This window comes from Diabrotica virgifera, chromosome 7 (assembly GCF_917563875.1).
Source record: "Diabrotica virgifera virgifera chromosome 7, PGI_DIABVI_V3a".
Classification (NCBI taxonomy): Eukaryota; Metazoa; Arthropoda; class Insecta; order Coleoptera; family Chrysomelidae; genus Diabrotica; species Diabrotica virgifera.
In genome coordinates this window covers 150,853,214-150,874,678 of record NC_065449.1, presented here as the reverse complement: position 1 = coordinate 150,874,678, position 21,465 = coordinate 150,853,214, and the positions used below count along the sequence as shown (strand labels likewise).

At 33.2% G+C, this 21,465-nt stretch overlaps 2 protein-coding genes across 2 annotated transcripts in view; one reads left to right on the top strand and one right to left on the bottom strand.

Moving 5' to 3' along the window:
- LOC114335824 (EF-hand domain-containing protein D2 homolog) overlaps positions 1-21,465 on the bottom strand; it is a 276,872-nt gene that overhangs the window by 21,470 nt on the left and 233,937 nt on the right. The gene's annotated exons all lie outside the window — the stretch shown is intronic.
- LOC114335823 (ero1-like protein) overlaps positions 7,514-21,465 on the top strand; it is a 43,890-nt gene continuing 29,938 nt past the window's right edge. The window contains exon 1 of the mRNA XM_028286113.2: positions 7,514-7,917. Within this exon, the coding sequence (XP_028141914.1) occupies positions 7,696-7,917 (222 nt within the window). The 5' untranslated portion in view covers positions 7,514-7,695. The remainder of the gene's footprint in view (positions 7,918-21,465) is intronic.

The following is a 21,465-nucleotide window of genomic DNA, read 5'->3' as shown; positions in this document are numbered from 1 at the left end:
ATATACATATATTTATATATATATATATATATATATATATATATATATATATATATATATATATCTTCAGCTACGTCACTGTGGCCAATATAATTTTTTGATTGAATCTCATCAAGGGAAGTAGTATTCACTATTCTACCGAGATGAAGACCTGCGTCATGGTGCATTAACACAAATTTATTATTCAATATAGCTGGCAAATGGCAAAACATGATCTTCTAAATAGTTCTAAAATGGTTTTAATGTACATATCAGCTGTCATTCAACCAATCACCTCCAAAAGTTCGGTATCTCCTTTCCAAGAAATACCACTACATAGCACTATGCCGCCACCACCAAAATTAACACTCTGTATGAGGTTACATCTGGCATAGCGTTCATCATATGGAAGCAAGATTTACAAAACTTCGTCTACAGAAGAGTTAGCGAACAGTATGTCAGTTTGTAACCTGATACAGACCAGAGCGACTACGGAGCGAAATTGCTTTGAAAGGACATACTGAACACGTGGAGGTGATTGATTAGGCGAATGCCAACTGATATGTAGGTACATTGGAAACATTTAGGAAATCATATTTGGCCATTTGAAACCTATATTGGATATGACATATTGGTGTTAAAGCAAGTCTTCCTACCGCTAGCATAGTGAAGACTTACCTTGATGAGATTCAATTTAAAAATTATACTGGCCAGCATAAAGACCTAATCAGATTTAAATTCGATTATGGCACTTATATGATACTTTAAAATAAAGCATTCGGAGAAGAAAGCATATTCCTATGATGCAAAGGGGCTAAGGATAACAGCACAAAAAATTTTATTCCACATGCATATGCAATATTTTTGTACGTTACGTGAGTATATAATTTAGTTTACATTTACTATTGACCCGGTATATAGGCAACACCAGTACCGTCATGTGACAAGACAAAATTACTGGGAAAATTAGACATAGCACAAAATATCAGAAGAAAAGTGATGTCTGAGATTGAAAAGAGAAAACAAATGACTGGCTTATGTGATCCCATGTTTGGTCAACCAAGATTGAAAGTTGCATGAGTCACATTCTTATTGCTACAATTGAGACCACTGAACCACTGCTCTGAAAAACGTCGGCGTCGGTCGTTGCTCTACATCTACACCATATAGAGGTCACTTAATAAAGTTCAGAATCGGGACGTCGCGTCGCAATGATCTATGTCTTTTCATCGACTCTCGTTTGTTTCGAGCTTCTGTCAAATGTTGTATAATCTGTGTATAATATTCATATATTATACAGATTATACAACATAACATATGACAGAAGCTCGAAATAAATGAGAGTCGATGAAAAGCCCTATTCGGCGTAGATACGACATTTATGTGACTGTGGTGAAATTCAAGACACTGAGCACATATTATTTTTTTTGACGGACTTAAAACCAGAATACATTTTCCTTCATCTAATGACAAGTGGAGAATTATAGGGCTTTTCATCGATTGTCATTTGTTTCGAGCTTCTGCCAAATGTCGTATAATCCGTGTATAATATTAATATACACGGATTATATAACATATGACAGAAGCTCGATACTTATCTATTATTACTATATTACTATATTATTACTATTTATTAATATTATACACGGATTATACGACATTTGGCAGAAGATCGAAACAAATGACTGTGAATGAAAAGCCCTATTGGCAGTACCTAGAAGAGTTTAAAAAGTACCTAATTAATTCGGACAAGCAGAGTAAGAAGTAATCCATATTGATAAGACATAAAAGCTGTCACACTGAGAAAGTGTATCGAGCATATTATATACTTTTTCTTTTTAATATATTTTGTATCAACATTTATTTTATCAAAAACCAAAGATATTTATTTACTATTTATAAATGAAAATCCTGGAAGTTATGAATGTTTTTTTATCAAGTGCCTGGTAATTTCAACAATTTTATAAACAAAGAATGAAGATAAAGTTTTACTTATAAAAACATGTTTTAAATTTAAAGATAGCAACAAGAAATTATCAAGCAAAATTTACTGGACGATAATTTATTCTCGCAAATGACAAATTCTTTTTGCCACTGAGTTTTTCGCAACTTTCCTATCAAACGTGACCTCCTGCACGTAGATAACTCAAGATTGATTCATCAAAAATACATTCATTACTCAGTCCACAGGTACCGTCAGGTGCAACATCCGTCACCCGTGCCTAGATATGAGTTTTTTTATTGTTTAATTATCTTGTTAATAATTATTTTTATTATTACTGAGACGGCAATACTAAATTCGAGTTAGAGAGAGACGTCCTATTGTCAAACGAGAAATGAACGAACATACTTGTGTTTAAGCGACGTTGGCAAGTTTACACAAATATTATTATTTACTACATTGGGACAACAAGGCCCGATCTTTTCACCTCCGAATAAATATTATGTGCTCTTACCTGGCAGTTAGCTATCTGGAGTCTGGAGGATAAATATTTATTCGCCAGATAAAATGTACCCGTCTTTTCACGTCAAATTATGTTCCACTTAGTTATTCGTTACAATAAGCATCGTGTCTAGGTCTCCATTCTAAAATTTTCTTGGTTCATCTTCCATCTTTGAATCTGACATGTCCCACCCAGTTCCATTTTAGCGTTCTAATTATTTTAACTGCGTCCGTAGCACCAGATTTTCTAGTAGATATTTTATTTTAGTCTAAGAGCTAGTGAACCCTCCGACTAACGGTCGTCCTGTAAGGCTAGAAATTTGTCTAGTGATAATTCATAGCACACCAAGGCTAAAAACCATGGCCTGGCAGGCATCAGTGGTGCACGTGTATCTACCAGGTGAATCGAAAAGTGCAAATTTAGGGGGTAAAATAAGCTTTCTCCTGTAAGGTTTAAATTTAAGTATGTGTTTGAGTAAGTCATTTAGAAGAAATGTGTACAATGACAGGCGATTCTGAAGAGCATAAGACCTTGCCAGGCGAGGGGAAAGATTAGGGGTTTTTCCTAAAATTATTCTGTTTGCTCGAACAAATTTTTTTTAGGTTTTTTGAATCATTCCAAACAGAAAAGGTCTTTAGTGATTTTTCTTCTTAAGTTAATAGTTTTTGTTATATAAGGGATTGAAAATTATGAAAATTGCGAAATCGGCCATTTTTAACCCTAAATCGGCCATTTATCTAAAATCTTCAATGTTGCCAAGGTACGTAGATATTCTTGAAACATTGATTGATGAAATCCCGAAGAGTTTTTTGCAATAAAATGTCGAAAACCCCTTTGTTTTTTTAATTGCTAATCAAGCGGGCGCGACACTGTAGTATAAGTGAGGACGTTTGAGTTTGCATAAATTCATTATCTCGAGAATGGACAAATTTCAAGAGAAATCCTCAGACAGGTCGATTTTTATTTTTGAATTAGGACTTTTGTCATATCTATAATACTAGTGACGTCATCCACCTGGGCGTGATGACGTAATCGATGATTTTTTTAAATGAGAGTAGGGATTGTGTGATAGCTCAATTCAAAGGTTATTTAATTCTCTATTTAGTAATATAAACATTAACATAATTATTTATACAGGGTGTACAAAAAAAATTTTTCTTCTATTTGTCAAATTTAATCAAAGTTAATTTAATAAAAAAAAATTTTTGTACACCCTGTATAAATAATTATGTTAATGTTTATATTAGTGAATAGAGAATTAAATAACCTTTCAAATGAGCTATCACACAACCCCTACTCTCATTTAAAAAAATCATCGATTACGTCATCACGCTCAGATGGATGACGTCACTAGTATTATATATATGCCAAAAGTCCTAATTTAAAAATAAAAATCGACCTGTCAAAGGATTTCTCTTGAAATTTACCCATTCTCGAGATAATGAATTTATGCCAACTCAAACGTCCTCACTTATACTACAGTGTCGCGCCCGCTTCATTAGCAATTAAAAAACAAAGGCGTTTCCGATATTGTATTGCAAAAAACTCTTTGGAATTTTATCAATCAATGTTTAAAGAATATCTACCAACCTTGGCAACTTTGAAATTTTTAGATAAATGTCCGATTTAGGGTTAAAAATGGCCGATTTCGCAATTTTCAAAATTTTCAATCGCTTATATAACAAAAACTATTAACTTAAGAGAAAAATCACTAAAGACCTTTTCTGTTTGGAATGATTTAAAAAATCTAAAAAAAAATTGTTCGATGCAAAAAGAATAATTTTAGAAAAACCCCTAATCTTTCCCCTCGCCTGGCAAGGTCTTATGCTCTTCAGAATCGCCTGTCATTGTACACATTTCTTCTAAATGACTTACTCAAAACACATACTTAAATTTAAACCTTACAGGAGAAAGTTTATTTTACCCCCTAAATTTGCACTTTTCGATTCACCTGGTAGATACACGTGCACGGCTGATGCCTGCCAGGTCATGGGTTTTAGCCTTGGTGTGCTATGAATTATCACTATACAAATTTCTAGCCTTACAGGACGACAGTTAGTCGGAGGGTTCACTAGCTCTTAGACTATTTGAAACTGTCTCTCAGTGATATATTCAATATTGACCTCTCCATTGCTCTCTGTGCCACTTTTTATTAATTTAATTTATTGATTACATACTTTTCTGGTAAGGGTCAATGTTTTTTCTCCATACCTTAGAATTTGGAGTACACATTAATCAAAGACCTTCCTTTTCAAGCACATGGGAATATCTGATGTAAATACTTCCCTCAGCTTTCCGTAAACTGTCCATGTTAGTCCTATTCTCCCATTTAATTCTGCTGTTTGATTGTCTCTTCCTAATTTAATCAAAATATTTTTTTGTTTTTTGTAATCAACATCATTTAAATATATGTACTTTTTCTAACTAATTTTTTGTCATATATTTCCTTATGACGAAGAAAAATCAACTCATTATACAATAAACGAGCTCACCGAGGGCCGAAAATCCCTTAGAGTAAACAAAAAGTCTCTTCTGAATGAAATATTCAAAATTAAAAATCACTAAATTTTCTCTTTTTTTTCACCCCTGTAACTTAATAAAATAAATATTATATTATAGTAAGGAAAGTATGCTAAATGTGCAGTTACTCGAGCGTTATGGGGACCTATTGGGTGGTGAAGATTTGGTCCTAAAACCAAAAAAAGTTAAGTAAAATTTTCCATTTCCAACAATCGTTTTTTCTGATTATAACGACATCTATCCATAATTCGAAAAAATGTCTTGAATAAAAATTACTTATTTTTACGCAAGGAATCTAAATCTGCAGTAAAAAATGGAAGCTCCTATTTAGGATTTTAAAGTAACCCCCACCTCACCTCCGTAGGAAGTCGTATTTGGTGTGATTCGATAGATTTTTCAAAAATATTGAGTACGTGTATTTTTCAGTTTTTCGATCTGATGTTCATTTTGCGAAATATCGCGGGCTTCCTATTTAAAATTTTAAATTTACCCCCACCCCTCTCCGTGGGGAGTCGTCTTTGGTATCATTCGATAGATTTTTGAAAAATATTGAAACGTATGTTTTAGTTTTTCGATCTGACGTTTATTTCTCGAAATATTCGCTTTTTTCTTGTGAAACCTTGTGACTCGCCCATTTCCTTACTGTCAGATTATCGAAATATACACTGTTCTGTATGTACTTAACTTACCTTATCTTAATCTGACGATTTCGAGCTTTTCTAAGGATAAAATTTTTTTTCGAACCCTCCCCCTTAACGATCTCCCCTGTATTAAGATCCAATATATGGCAGGGATCCAATATATGGCAGGGGTACATTTACAGGGTTCAAGGTCTTTCCTCATATGATAATCTGACACGCTCGAGTAACTGCAAAAATCCCCGCTTGGGCTCCCCTACCATTAGAAGTTTTCAGGGACTTTCGGTCCTCGGTAATATTCATTCTGCGTTTAGATTTTTCAAAAATATTAGTTTTCTCAGGATTCGAAAAGATGAATGCATTTAAATAACATTGGACCAAGATTTTTCACCTACCCCTTAAAAATCAAAATTTAATCGACGAAAGATTTAATAAAGCAAATATTTAGTATAATACCAATTACACACGTTACATCGACAAACTAACAGGGTGTAACAAAAATACAGGTCATAAAATAATAAACCACATATTCTAGGACCAAAAATAGTTCGATTGAGCCTAACTTACCTTGGTACAAATATGCACATAAAAAAAGTTACAGCCGTTTGAAATTACAAAATGAAAATCGATTTTTTCCAATTCGAAAACTATTAGAGATTTTGTATTAAAAATGGACATGTTGTATTCTTATGGCAGGATCATCTTAAAAAAAAACAGTGAAATGTGTACACCCCGTAAAAATTGTATGGGGTTTTCTTCCCTTAAACCCCCCAAACTTTTGTGTACGTTCCAATTAAATTATTATTGTGGTGCCATTAGTCAAACACAATGTTTTTAAACTTTTTTGGCTCCTAGTACTTTTTCGATAAGCTAGTGTACATCAAGATATTTTGAATATTTGTCGAATGTACTACATATTATTTGTATACGGTTAAGTACGATTATAGGGACCTGTTAATAATCTGAAAATTTATTTATAATTTACATTTTTAGGTATATTTTGAAACATTTAAAAAAGAAGCAACATCTCGATAAATGGTGGTTTATTGAAAAAGTACTAATAGGCAAAAAAGTTTTAAAAACACTGTATTTAACTAATGGTACCAGTACCACAATAAGAGTTTAATTGGAACGTACACAAACATTTGGAAGGTTTAAAGGAACAAAACCCTCATAAAATTTTTATGTAAACATATTAAAAAAGAAGCTGCATCTCGATAAAAATACTAGGTATAAATAGTATATAAAGTATACTAAGAGATCCTCTTAGTATACTTTAGAAAGATAAAAAATACTAAGAGACAAAAAGTTTTAAAAACATTGTGTTTAACTAGTTGTACCACAATAATAATTTAATTGGAACGTACACACAAGTTTGGGGGGGGGGTTAAGGGAACAACACCCCATAAAATTTTTATGGGGTATACCAATTTCAGTGTTAATTTTTTTAAAGATGTTTCTGCCATAAGAATGCCACATGTCCATTTTTAATACAAAATCTCTAACAGTTTTCGATATATTGCAAAAATTGATTTGAATTTTGTAACTTCAAAGGGTTGGTAACTTTTTTAAATGCACATTTGTACTAAGGTTGGTGCAATCGAACTATTTTTGATCCCAGAATATATGATTTAATTTATGTATTTATGAAAATATTGTGCAAATAAAATATCCTGTCATAATATATTGTTTAAAACTGCAAAAACCTAATTGTAAATTTTTTTAACAGAGAAAAATACAACTATACAATAAGTACCTACAACAACAGATAAATATTGCCTTTTGTTAAAATAAAAAATTCCGTAAAATAAAATTGGAATTGTTTTACCTATCACCTCGTCAAAGAAAATAATCCAAATCTGGCAACCAAGCTTCCATTCAACCAACCAAACATGGGCTCTAGCTATGTTTTATATTTCGTTCCGTTCCACTCCAATCCGTTATCTCGTCGCGCCGCCGCAAAACTGAACAAATTTTGACGTTTATCCACTTACTTATCACACGTGTACATTGGCAGTAGGTCAATCAAAATTCCGAAAATGAATTAAAACACCTCATATCTTAACAAGAGCTCCGTTAATTCAGTTAAATTTCTTCCGAAATGCTTATCCATAATGTTTACAAATAGTGTAATAAAATTAATAGTCGTTGTTTTAGTACTAGGACAGTGTGTGGCTTACTTTAATGTTGATAAACAAGAAGAATGTTTTTGCCAATTATCCGGTAACATTGATGAATGCACCTGTAATATTGATACAGTGGATCATTTTAATAATATCAAAGTGTACCCCAGGCTGAAGAGTTTGCTACTAAAAGATTATTTTAGGTTTTATAAGGTAAGCTTTTTAGTATTTTTGAAAAGATATTTCTACTGATAATGTGATAATAACCTTAATACCCAGTGATATATCCTGAATTACTTAAATTAATGGGTGAATTGTGAATAATGTCATAATATATATGAAATGTAGTAAGACCAATCACTTAACTAGAAATTTAAGAATTACTCTAACCTATACATTAATTTATAATATAATTTATAATACTTTTGCAACATGTTATAAAGTCAAATTGCAAATAAATCTAAGCAATAACCTTCAAAAAGGATAATTTACTACTTTTTGATAAATTAAGTAGAGATGGGAAGGAAGTGTGGCTTTCATAAAACCAAAGAATACCCCAACCCAACCAAGTTGGTTAGGGTATTCTTTGATAAAACAAAAACGAAAACAGGCACAAAAATATGGTGAAAGTTAAATATATGTTAAAATACATGAATCCTACATTGAAAGTCATAACTGTGCATAATGGACTGTGATAGTGTGACATCAAAACGTCAAAAAAGTTTCCAAACAAAGCAAAAGTTTGACGTCTGTGAATTGTTTATACACGTGATTTGTGTAATCATTTTTAATTTTATTTTGTTTTAACAATCATCTGCACATTTTTTCTAAAGACACAATCCTTGTTAGTCACATCAATCATATTACTTTTAATTTTATAAATGTCCTTACAAAAATCAAGGATTTACACACTACATAGTACTTACTGCGTTTCTTCAGGTTCTTAACCAGTCCTATATGGAAATATGGTATACTATGAGCATTGATTACAATTACGGGTACCCAACAAATTACCATTTTGTAAAAATTAAACATCTTACAAGCAATATATTCCAATTATAAAAACCAGAACAAACACCACATGTGAATTTTTGCTTTGTTTGGAAACTTTTCAAAGTAGCCAACATTGATTTGATGTCACGACTATCACGGTCCATTTGTTAATATATAATAAAACATGCATTTGGAGCATAAAAGAAATGATTAAATGTATAAAAGGTAGAAAACATTGACACAATTTCTCCAGCCTATTCTTACATCCACTATTTAACTGAAAAAAGTGTAGGTAACTGAAGAAATAAATGTGTTTTAATAAAAACAATGGCAGCTTGTTTGTTGTGAGTCTATTTCTTCTAGTATAAAGAATAGTATTACACAACTTGTGGCAGAGGTGTAACCAGGATGATGATCCTAAGGGGGGGGGGGTTACATCTACTTGAAGGTCTCTGGGGGTATGGAATAATAATGGTGTTAAGCGTATAGAGCCTCAAAGTACATCCAAAGGGGGGGGGGGTTACAACCAAAACCACCCCCTGGTTACGCCGATGACTTGTGGTGTAAATGATAGAAGTGTGAATAAATGAAAGTTTATATGGATGGATAATGTAGAGCACAGGATTTGTATAGAATGTAGAGCACTTGTATAGAATGTACAGAATAATGTAGAGCACAAGATTTATCCAGTCGTTTCTTTGTCTCCACTACTTTTCCAGCTGCCTTCATAGTCTTACTTCACTACTTTTATAGAATAGTAATTAAAACTACAAACCCTTCAAGCGTGTAACTTCAACTTTTGTGTTTTAGAATATTGAAGTAGGTTAAATTAAGTTTCACATGTTTGTAACTATTTGTGCCTACACCCAAGCAACTTTATTGTACCAATGTTCGAGTTTGTTTCACATATTTGTGACTAGATGCATGATCATGTATCCACTTAAGCAACAGTTGTTTACTATGTACAACGAAAGAAGCACCTGCTCCAGATTTCTTCATAGCATTGTATTTCTTCCCCGCTCTGTAGAACAGGGCTTACAAATTTTTTAATTTTCGTTTTACCTCGTCTATATTTTCACAGTTTACACTGCTACCAATCTTGGTCCCAGGGCCCCCGTAAGCGGGCGTGCATGGCGTGCGACGCACGCGGGCGCATCCCCGAAAGGGCGCCAAACCGAAGGTTTGGTAAATAAGAAATTTTTATTTTAAATGAGATCATTTTTCTATACAATCTTAAATTTAATTTTTTCATGGACTCCTAGAGAAAGCTCAAAAATCAAATATTGGGTTATTACTGAAAAAATAATTAAATTCTTATTTTATATTTGGTGCTAATAAACAATTAGATACTACTATAATTGTATTTTTATTTTTAATATTAATGTTTTCTAAAGTAAAAAATCATATTTCGAGTACGGTGCGTAGTTCCAAGATAGAAGCTATAAAGCCATATACATAAATTTCATAAATATAACTATTTGTGAGAATCTTACACATATAGCAGATAATGATACCTTGAACATACAAATTAGACAGTATTAGAATAATTGATCAAGTCCAAAGTTCGTTAAGTAGTAGATTTGATTTATGATGTTTGGTTATGATCACTTTTTTGGGTTTTTAGTGACATTATTACATTAAGTGACGATGATATTTAAAAAAAAACTGACTTGTTCTTCAACAAAAGCTAACTACTGTACTTATTACTAAAAACTCTAAATATATATTTAAAAATATGTAGGTAACTACATCTGTACCAAATATCACTTTTTCATTAAGAATCTTCCCCAGTTTAACTGTGTCTGTTGCTTCTGGTGGTGAGAGATCATTTTCAAAATTAAAGTTAGTAAAATTTATTTGAGTTTACTATGGTAGAGGAAAGATTATCTGGTTTGGCAATATTAGCTATACAGGGTGTCCAGAAACTCTACCGACAGACGAAAACAGAAGATTCCTTAGATAATTTTAAGACAGCTTAACGCAATTTAGCTAGTCCGAAAATGCTTCCCAAGGGAGCTAGAGCTATTTGAAGATGGCGTCTTGTCATTAGTTTTTCTTAAATACCTCCAGAACGCTTCTAGTTAGAAAATCTAAAATTGGTACGCATATTTATTTTCTAGAGGTAAATCGATTCCATCCATTGCAAATTTATGGTACCGGTCATAGGCGTCCGTTTTGGGTAGGGCAACGGTTATTTTATCGCATAACATTTTGTCTTTAATTTTTAAGCATTTTTGACTCGGGATTATTAAATGGTGAGGTATTGTAGTAATAAAGGTACTCTTGCTTTAAGTAGGTAGGACACACCGTTTTCTAGAATAATCGATTTGAAAAATTTTCGTTTTTTGAATTTAAAAAAAAACAAAAAATTTTCAAAAAAAAAGGTGTATTTTACCGATGTGAAATTGATTTACCTCTGGAAGATAAATATGCGCATCAATTTTCGTTTTTCTAACTAGAAGCGTTCTGGAGGTATTTAAGAAAAACTAATTACAAGACGCCATCTTCAAAGATCTCTAGCTCCCTTAGGAAGCATTTTCGGACTAGGTGAATTGGGTTAAATTGTCTTAAAATTATCTGAGGAATCTCCGATTTTCGTTTGTCGGGGGGAGTTTCTGGACACCCTGTATAGCTAATATTCTCCCCTTGATACCCCCGAGCCACCCTTGCAGTCAAATCTAGAAAAACACCCATTTAATTCAATTTAGATTTAAGCTATCGTTTTCTAGATTTAAGAGCGTAGGCTCAAAATTTCGGACCATTGTTTTTTAAATGTACTCATTTTCTTTGAATCCCGAGAAAAGTAATAATAGTATAGTATAGTTGATCCAAAAGATGGCATAACCCAGACATCCAAAGTGAAAGTTATCCTTCAACACCAAATTGTTCTATATGGTCCACACAATGTCCAGAAAAAAGTCACACCATTTTGAGCGTCGGGTTTGGGGGGAGAGGGGGGAGAAATCGGCAAATTCGTAGTTTTTTAAGTTTTTCGCCAATATTTCTAAAACTATGCGGTTAAGCATGAACAACCTTCTATACAAAATTGTTCTACATTAAATTTGAAATAAAAAAGGCCCTATGCATAATCTTTCTAAAATGAATGGTTCCAAAGTTACGGAGGTAGTATTTTATACATGGTCCAAAAAAAGGCCTAATCCAAACATCCAAAGTAAAAGTTTTCTTCCAACACCAAAATGTTATATATGGTCCACATATTGTTCGGTAAAAAGTTACACCATTTTGAGCGTCCGGTTTGATAGGGAGATGGGAGAGAAGCCGGTAAATTAGTAGTTTTTTTTAAGTTTTTCGTCAATATTTCTAAAACTATGCTTTAGCGTAAACAATGTTATATACAAAAATGTTCTACATGAAATTTAAAACAAAAAATGTTCTATACATAATTGTTATAAAATCAACGGTTCCAGAGTTACGGAGGGTGAAATGTCAAGGTTTTCGATACTTTTTATATTTTGTGGGCAATATTTATGATATAACTATACCAAAAACCCAGACATCCAAAGTGAAAGTTATCCTCCAACACTAAATTATTCTATACTGTCCACATAATGTTCAGAAAAAAGTCACACCATTTTGAGCGTCGGGTTTGGGGGGGGGGGAGAGGGAGGAGAAATCGGTAAATATAAAAAGTATCGAAAACCTCCACCTTTCACCCTCCGTAACTCTGGAACCGTTGATTTTATAACAATTATGTATAGAAACTTTTTTGTTTTAAATTTTATGTAGAACATTTTTCTATAGAACATGCCTTACGCTAAAGCATAGTTTTAGAAATATTGACGAAAAACGTAAAAAAACTACTAATTTACCGACTTCTCCCCCATCTCCCCCCCAAACCGGACGCTCAAAATGGTGTAACTTTTTACTGAACAATATGTGGACCATATAGAACAATTTGGTGTTGAAGGAAAACTTTTACTTTGGATGTCTGGGTTAGGCCTTTTTTTGGACCAATTATACTATACTACCTCCGTAACTTTGGAACCGTTCATTTTAGAAGGGTTATGCATAGGACCTTTTTTATTTCAAATTTAATGTAGAACAATTTTGTGTAGAGGGTTGTTCATGCTAAACCGCTTAGTTTTAGAAATATTGACGAAAAACGTAAAAAACTACGAATTTGCAGATTTCTTCCCCCTCTCCTCCCCAAACCCGACGCTCAAAATGGTGTGACTTTTTTCTGAACATTATGTGGACCATATAGAACAATTTGGTGTTGGAGGATAACTTTCACTTTGGATGTCTGGGTTTGGGTCTAACTATACCATACTATAAATATTTTTTAACAATTTAAACGCAGAATGAAAGATTACATTATTATCAAGTATTTTGAAAACGACGTCCGAAGTGGACGTCGAAACGTTAATAAAATCATTTTTTAAGTTAAATTGTCGCTATTGTCGTTAAATTGTTATAAATTTCCTATTTATAATATTTAATTACAAAAATGCCACAAAGAAATAGCTTCAGAACAACATTATTATTACCAAGGGCCGAAAGTCCATTAGAATAAACTAAAAGTTTTTTTTGAATGAGATATTTAAAATTAAAAATCATACTAAACTTTCTCTTAGTTTTTCACCCCTGTAACTTCATGTTTATTAAAATAAACATTATAGAAGTTTTCAGGGACTTTCGGCCCTCGGTAATAATGTAATCTTTCATTTCAAATTTTTGAAAAATACTTAGGTACATAGTTTTCTCAGGATTCGAAAGAAATGAATACATTTACAAAGCAATGGCCCGTAATTTTGCGCCTACGTTCTTAACTAATATATTAATGTTTTATTTGTTTTTTTGCCATCGTCAGCAAATCAGTTAAAAGAAAAAGAAAATTTGAGTTCTTGCAATTTCTGTTGTTTTATTACAAGTAAAAAATAAAAAATTATAGATTTGTTTCATAAGTGGATACCTATAGCAGATTTAAGGGCGCAAAAATTTATGCCGCACGCGGGCGCCGCTTAGCCTTGCGGGGGCCCTGCTTGGTCCAACCACCATGTTTAGCTTTTCTTTATTTATAATTTTTTGCATTTTAATAACCAAATTCAGAAAACAAAACAAAGAGTTCGAACCTATGAACAACTAGCCACTACAACTAACTACAAGCCGCCCACACTGATGATAATATTTTTGTCGCTGTTGCACAATGTTGCAAGTATTCCTTTTATCTTTACCCCAGAAACATGGAAACATACTCCAATTGCGACATAAACATACTGCAACACAGTGTATCATACTACAACAACAGCCATGTTGTTGTTGCAGTAAGTTGCGGTATGTTGCTTTGGTGGAGACAAAGCTTTAGATTTTAATTTTTATAATCTATGCAGTAATGAGTGTGTTAAGAACCGGTAAAATAACGCAAAAGATGAAAAACAATACGTTATGAACTAACATAAGATAACTAATAAGAGATGAAACTAGTAGAGGTGTAAAATTATCGATAGGAACCTATAAATTTACATTACATTACATAGTTTCTCACCTTTAGACGTATCGGAGGAGTATGACAACTGTCACTGTGACTGTAATGTAAATTTATAGGTTTCTATCGATAATTTCCCACCTCTACTAGTTTCATCTCTTTTTATTTCACAACGTATTATGTTTTGCATATTTTGCTTTATTAGTATGCTCATCACTGAATACATAACTAAACATTTTTGAAACAAAAAAGATGCCATTCATGAAACTTTGCACGCATTTTCGAAATTTCTTTTGGAGTTATGTAAAATCACCTATTTACATTAGGTAATCAAAAGGTTTGCAGGATTTGAAAAAAAATTATTGATTAATGTCAACTAATATGTGGGGAAGTCTCAGAAACAGTGACTCATGAATTTAATGATAGGCTTGCATATTGTCAGGGGGTGAATCGAATCTGAATATTATGAAACCTCACTTAGGCTTCAATCACTTCCAAGCGCGGCTTCTTCCATTTTTTTTTTTTAGAGCTTGGAGTGAGGAACTGTTAGTGGAGCGACGAAGTTAAAGATGAGCGGGGAAGTCTCAGAAACAGTGACTTATAAATTTAATGATGGGCTTGCATATTGTCAGGGGGTGAATTGGTGAATTGAATCTGAATATTATGAAACCTCACTTAGGCTTTAAACTCTTCAATTTTTTTTGTTGTCGGAGCTTGGAGTGAGGAACTGCTAGTAGAGCTAGAAAATTGAAGATGAGCAAGAAGGTTGAGTTTTTTGTTTTGGATGGAGAAGCCGAGACAAACCATGAGTAGAAAGGCACTTATACCAAACCATGAACTATACATTGAAAACGGCTCTTAAAGCAGTGTTTGCAGCTTACTATTATCTGTAATATCTAAGAGAAGTTTCTTCTAGGTTGTCTTAAAACTAATCAGGTTTGTTACCAGCCAAGTTTAGAAGGCTGGGAGGAATGATGTTTTTCTTCTGGTGCCTGATGAGTATGTGCCCTAGGCGATAAAAAATAATTTTTAGTGCCTTTAGCTCTGTTGTTGGAGCTGTATATTATGCGTGAAACCTAGTTTTGCTAAGAGAACAGATTCTGACCTCCATAGTGAGGAGATTGGCAAGAGGGTGCATTCATATTGACAGATAATATGCAAAGTACCCCGCACAAACCTTATGGAAATTAGGTCCCAATGGATTTTGTTCATACTTTGGGAAAATACTCATTGAAGCATCCTGATAAAAAGTTCTCATGGGCACAACTCAATCGTATGAAGGATTTTCAAGATATAGCGGCACAAACTCGGAAAATTATAAGATTTACTGGGTATTCCAATTCCCTGAGTTACTGGTTATCTGGCAACATGTAGAAGTTTGGATCAAGGAAAAGTACTAGTAGTCTAGGATTTTTTCCTGGCTATCCAATGGCGACCTTTACTTTGACCTTGACCTTCAACGGACGTCATCTTAAACAGATATAAACAGATTACTCATGGGTTTTTGGGATCGCTAAACACGAATACGCCATCAGAATTAACCTCAGGAGGATGTGGTGGCCAGGGCCACTGCAAGGGACGTCATCTTCTAGAGTTTCGATGGTTTTCGGCATTTAGTTGATGCAAACGAATTACTGGAAGGTTTTTTGAGGTCGCTAAACACGAATATGCCACCAGAACCGACTCCCAGAGCACCTGTTTTCCAAGGTGAATGAAAGGGGCTCCTGGAGTTTCGAGGGTCTAAATTAATGCAAACGGGTTAGTTATAGGTTTTTGGGGTTGCTGAACACGAATACGTGATCAGCACAGACTCAGGATCACCTGGTGTATAAGACAGGTTATCTTCTGGAGTTTCGGAGAAATCAAATGGATTACTCTTAGGTTCTTAACTCCAGAAGATAACCTGTCTTAGGCACCAGGTGCTCCTGTGTCTGTGCTGATCACGCATTCGTGTTCAGCAACCCCAAAAACCTATAATTAATCCGTTTGCATTAATGTAGTACCAAAAACCTTCGAAACTCCGGGAGCGGCTTTCATTGACCTTGAAAACCAGGTGCTCCGGGAGTCGGTTCCGGTGGCATATTCGTGTTAAGCGACCTCAAAAAACCCTCCAGTAATTTATTTGCATCAATTAAATGCCGAAAACCATCGAAACTCTAGACGATGACGTCCCTTGCAGTAGCTCTGGCCACCACGTCTTACGGAGGTCAATTCTGATGGTATATTCGTATTTAGCGCTCCCAAAAACCCATGAGTAATCTGTTTATATCAATTTAATGCCAAAAACCCTCGAAACTCTAGAAGATGACGTCCGTTGAATGTCAAGGTCAAAGTAAAGGTCGCCATTGGATAGCCAGGAAAAAATCCTAGACTACTAGTACTTTTCCTTGATCCAAACTTCTACATGTTGCCAGATAAACAGTAACTCAGGGAATTGGAATATCCAGTAAATCTTATAATTTTCCGAGTTTGTGCCTCTATATCTTGAAAATCCTTCATACGATTGAGTTGTGCCCATGAGAACTTTTATCAGGATGCTTCAATGAGTATTTTTCCAAAGTATGAACAAAATCCACTGGGACCTAATTTCCATAAGGTTTGTGCGGGGTACTTTCCTCGGGATTTTTTTTTCTGTAGCCAAAATGGTGTTCATTTGGCAATTGTTTAGTGACACAAATGAATGTTTTGTAGATACGCAGAAGAGTTTTAGAAGCAGCATTTCCCAACTTGCCAGACAATACACATAAAATATTAGCTCCTTTTCTTACCCGATCAAAGGTATCTTTGACATCAATGTTATGGTTGAGAGTTCTAGTGAATGGCGAGCATTTTGAACATTTGAAGTGTTTTTTTTTTAATTACTTAAATATTCTCATTGTCCTTAGTAAATGAATTTACCTATTATTTAACTGTAAAGTGACTTCTTTCTCGTTTTAACAAATTTTTCTACAATATATTTACATATAATAATAGTCTATTTCTCTAATATACAGGTTTTAACAAAAAGGCAGGTCATAAATTAAATCACATATTCTGGGACCAAAAATAGTTCAAGTGAACATAACTTACCTTAGTACAAATATGCACATCAAAAAAGTTACAGCCCTTTGAAGTTACAAAATAAAAATCGATTTTTTTCCAATATCTCGAAAACAATTAGAGACTTTTTATTGAAAATGGACATGTACATACATTCTTATAGCAGGATTATTAAAAAAAAAATAACAGTGAAATTTGTGCCCACTATAAAAATTTTATGTATGTCCCAATTTTTGTGTATGTTCCAATTAAATTAAATTTCAGGTGCACAAATTTCACTGTTATTTTCTTAAGATGTTCCAGCCATAACAATCATGTCCATTTTCAATAAAAAAATCTCAGTTTTCGATATATTGGAAAAAATCCATTTTCATTTTCTAATTTCTAAGGGCTGTAACTTTTTTATGTGTACATTTGTACTAAGGTAAGTTGGGTTCAATCGAGCTATTTTTAGTCTATTTAGTATATTTTTAGCTATTTTAGAATATGTGATTTAATTTATGAGCTGCCTCTTTGTTACACCCTGTATATTTGCTTGATTAAAGGATTGGATTGATATATAAATAAAATTCCCATGTTTATTTTCCACGAATTATTCTGAAATTCCCCAGCTAATCTTAATTTTATGGGTTTTAAATGAAATAATGCAGTTTAAGTGCTTCATAACAAGTTTTCATATCGTAAATCATTTTGACTGAGTAGGTGGATAATATTTAGGCAATACTTATTGATTGATGTAGATAATTTGATATAATAAATATATTACCTTTGTCTTATCATCTTTATTAAAAGGATTGCTGATTTATGAATGAAACAACTGACAAATACTTATAGGTCTGGATCCCGCGTATGAAAAAAAAGTTGATTAATAGCAAGCTGAAAATTTGTTATTAGCTTAAGGGTGTCTAGTCGGACAAACTTTGATATATGGGAACACTGGAACAAAGGAAGTTTTAATTGTGGAACAGGTTAAAAATTTGGAACGGTCAGACCACGAAAACCGCACACGTATTTTGTCCGACAGAACAGACTTAAACTCTCCGAACAGATATTAAACTCTCATGCAAAAATCAGACTGCTATGTATCACCAAATGGGCGTTTAATGAGTGGAACATGTAGAATATGTCAAATGACAGGTGATAAATAGCAGTCTGATTTTTGCATGAGAGTTTAATCTCTGTTCGGAGAGTTTAAGTCTATTCTGTCGGACAAAATAAATGTGCCGTTTTCGTGGTCTGACCGTTCCAAATTTTTAACCTGTTCCACAATGAAAACTGCCCCTGTTCCAGTGTTCCCATATATCAAAGTTTATCGGACTAGACACCCTTAAGCTATTAACAAATTTTCAGCTTGCTATTAATCAACTTTTTTTGAAGTTATACTTTAGGCGCGATTGAGATTGAGGGTGAATTTATATTGATCTGCGCGCATGCGCACACCGACAGTTTGGTATTAGTCTTTATACGGGCTCTGATTGGGTGTTGAAATGATCTGTCAATAATTGTTCAATATGGAGGTTATCGGTAAACAAAAATGTTGTATAATATATTAGTTTTTATTGTTGTGAGGACAGAAATAAAATCAAATTTATAATTATAGTGACTTTTTAAATAGTTTTGAAAAGCCACAGGTACGTAATTCTAAATGTTTCGGTTGTATTCCAATAAAAAATTATCTTCATACATATTTGGAAAATGTAAAAAAAAATAATGTACTTACCTAGTACTTGCTATGCTATACCTCTAGTAGGCAATGCTTTAATTTACATAATCTGATTACGAACAAACTTTCTACAAATTTTCATCTAATGTATCGTTTTCTTACTCTATATATTGTTGTATTTTAATTCGACAAAAATCAAACTAATAAAAATTCATATAAACAAAATGTCAAAAAGTTGTTCAGTTTGTGTATATTCCCACATGACGTATACGCGAAGGTGGTGCAGTTTGAAATCCCTTCGACTCTCGTACGGCGGGATACACGGGAAGTAGGTTCAAGCCCAATGCAAGTTATATCATTTTTTTTTATAGATTTTATGATTGTAAGTATATTATTATATAATTTTTTTCAGAAAATACGTATTTAATTAAAATTTTTGGCAATTGTTCAGAAATCATTTGTGGCATTTTTCAATGTGTTTGTGTGTGTTTTATTCTTTTATTTTTTTAATTTTTGGTATTGTTTTAATAAAAATTTTTGGAAAGTAGTAGAGAAACTGTTTAAAGTATATTGATTTCGTTGAAATCATATAATAGAAGTATAACTTCTTACGTGCGTACAAAGTACACACATTCTTTTTTTTTTTCATACGCGGGATCCAGACCTATTATATATGGCAAATATTTATAGAATGAAAGTTCATTACGATATTTGTGAACATAATTATCCAATATTTGTATGGTCATATCCATGCCATTAAGTCTTTATTAAACAAAAAATATTCATTATTTAAAATTATGGAGTGCAATTTTTCGTCCAGTCTATTCATTTTAAAATGTTTAAACAATTTTGCACATTGTTAAAATCACTTAATCTAAAACCACCTTCTGCTAGTTTTTGTTTTTCTTGGATATCTAGTAAAATTAGATTAAATAAAAATGAAGCTGTTGCATATTTTTTGACTTTCAAATATTTTGCGTTACTTCAATGCATTCTGCTGAGATGCATCTACTGAAGAAACACTGTCTCAATGGTCACAGTGTTTTCCGCAGAATATATTAGTTGCGTTCGCGGGTACCTGAAATTGTCAGAAAATTGGATAAATTGTCAGAACACGCATGCGCACTTTAAAATAATATAAATAACATCGTTAATAAATAAATATACAAGGTATATTTACCTAGTATAATTTAATAATTAGTTATTAATATTAATTAAAAGTAAATGTACCTTGTATATTTATTTAATTTAAGAATAGGATTAAAATACCAGCGTTTTGTTCAGTTGTAAAGTTTTCCAGTAAAAGTAAAAGAGATAAAGTGAGCTTTTTATAATACCAGCCGCATTTAAAGACCAAGATGTTTTAAATCACTATAATCACAATGCACTGTAAACAGAACGACGATATGGGTCAAGAAAACTGATTTTCTGATTATACCGGATTTGTACGTCCCCTATGAGGGTGTCCTATATCTAATATTTGAAATTTTTGTAGTTAAAACCACAGATTTCTTATAATACAACGAGAAAATAGCAAAAAGAACACCGAAAACACAATTTTTGCCCCTCAGCGACGCTGTCAAAGTCACGTGACCTGGAATGGTCAATATAACCATTCCAGGTCACCTGACTTTGATGAGTGTCATTACAATGGTCAAGATGACCATTCCGGTCACGTGACTTTGACAGCGTCGCTGAGGGGCAAAAATTGTGTTTTCGGTGTTCTTTTTGCTATTTTCTCGTTGTATTATAAGAAATCTGTGGTTTTAACTACAAAAATTTCAAGTATTAGATATAGGACACCCTTGTCGGCGATGCAAAAATCCGGCATAATCAGAAAATCAGTTTTCTTGACCCATATCGTCGTTCTGTTTATAGTGCATTGTGATTATAGTGATTTAAAACATCTCGGACTTTAAATGTGGCTGGTATTATAAAAAAAGCTCACTTTATCTCTTTTACTTTTACTGGAAAACTTTACAACTGAACAAAACGCTGGTATTTTAATCATATTCTTAAATTAAACAATGGTTTTCTACACTTAACCTACTTTGTTTACAAGATCTTTGCACTCCAGTCGCTGTCAAATGACGTCACCCTGGAATGGTCTATTAACGGTATTATTTATATTAAGTGAGGTCAGAAATTGTCGACGACAATTTGTTAACTGTACCTGCGAACGCACCTATTGTTGTTTCGAGATTAATATTATGCCCCAACTCGTCACTTCAACTGAATGATGAAGTGAAATGGTACCGCACTGACTGCTGTACTTAATTTATTCATGATACCAATTCCAGAATTCTTGAACTCTGAACACAATTGGTATAATTTGATTTTTGAGTCACTTAGCAGTCTCCAAAAAGGGTTTGCCCTCTGCGATCTAGTGCCCCTAGTCATGCAAGACATGGTTTCAAAATCTATGCTACATAGCCTGGAGCTTCTGAGCTGATTCCTGGTTCTCTGTACTTCAGCCCTATTAGCGCATGTCCATCCAGTATACATTTTTTCCATGTGCTTGACCGGAAATACTGTCCCAATGTTCGCAGACTTTTTTTCTGATTGCGGACAGTGCTTTTTGGAACTCTAAGTTCATCAGCTGTTTCTTGTATTCCCCGAT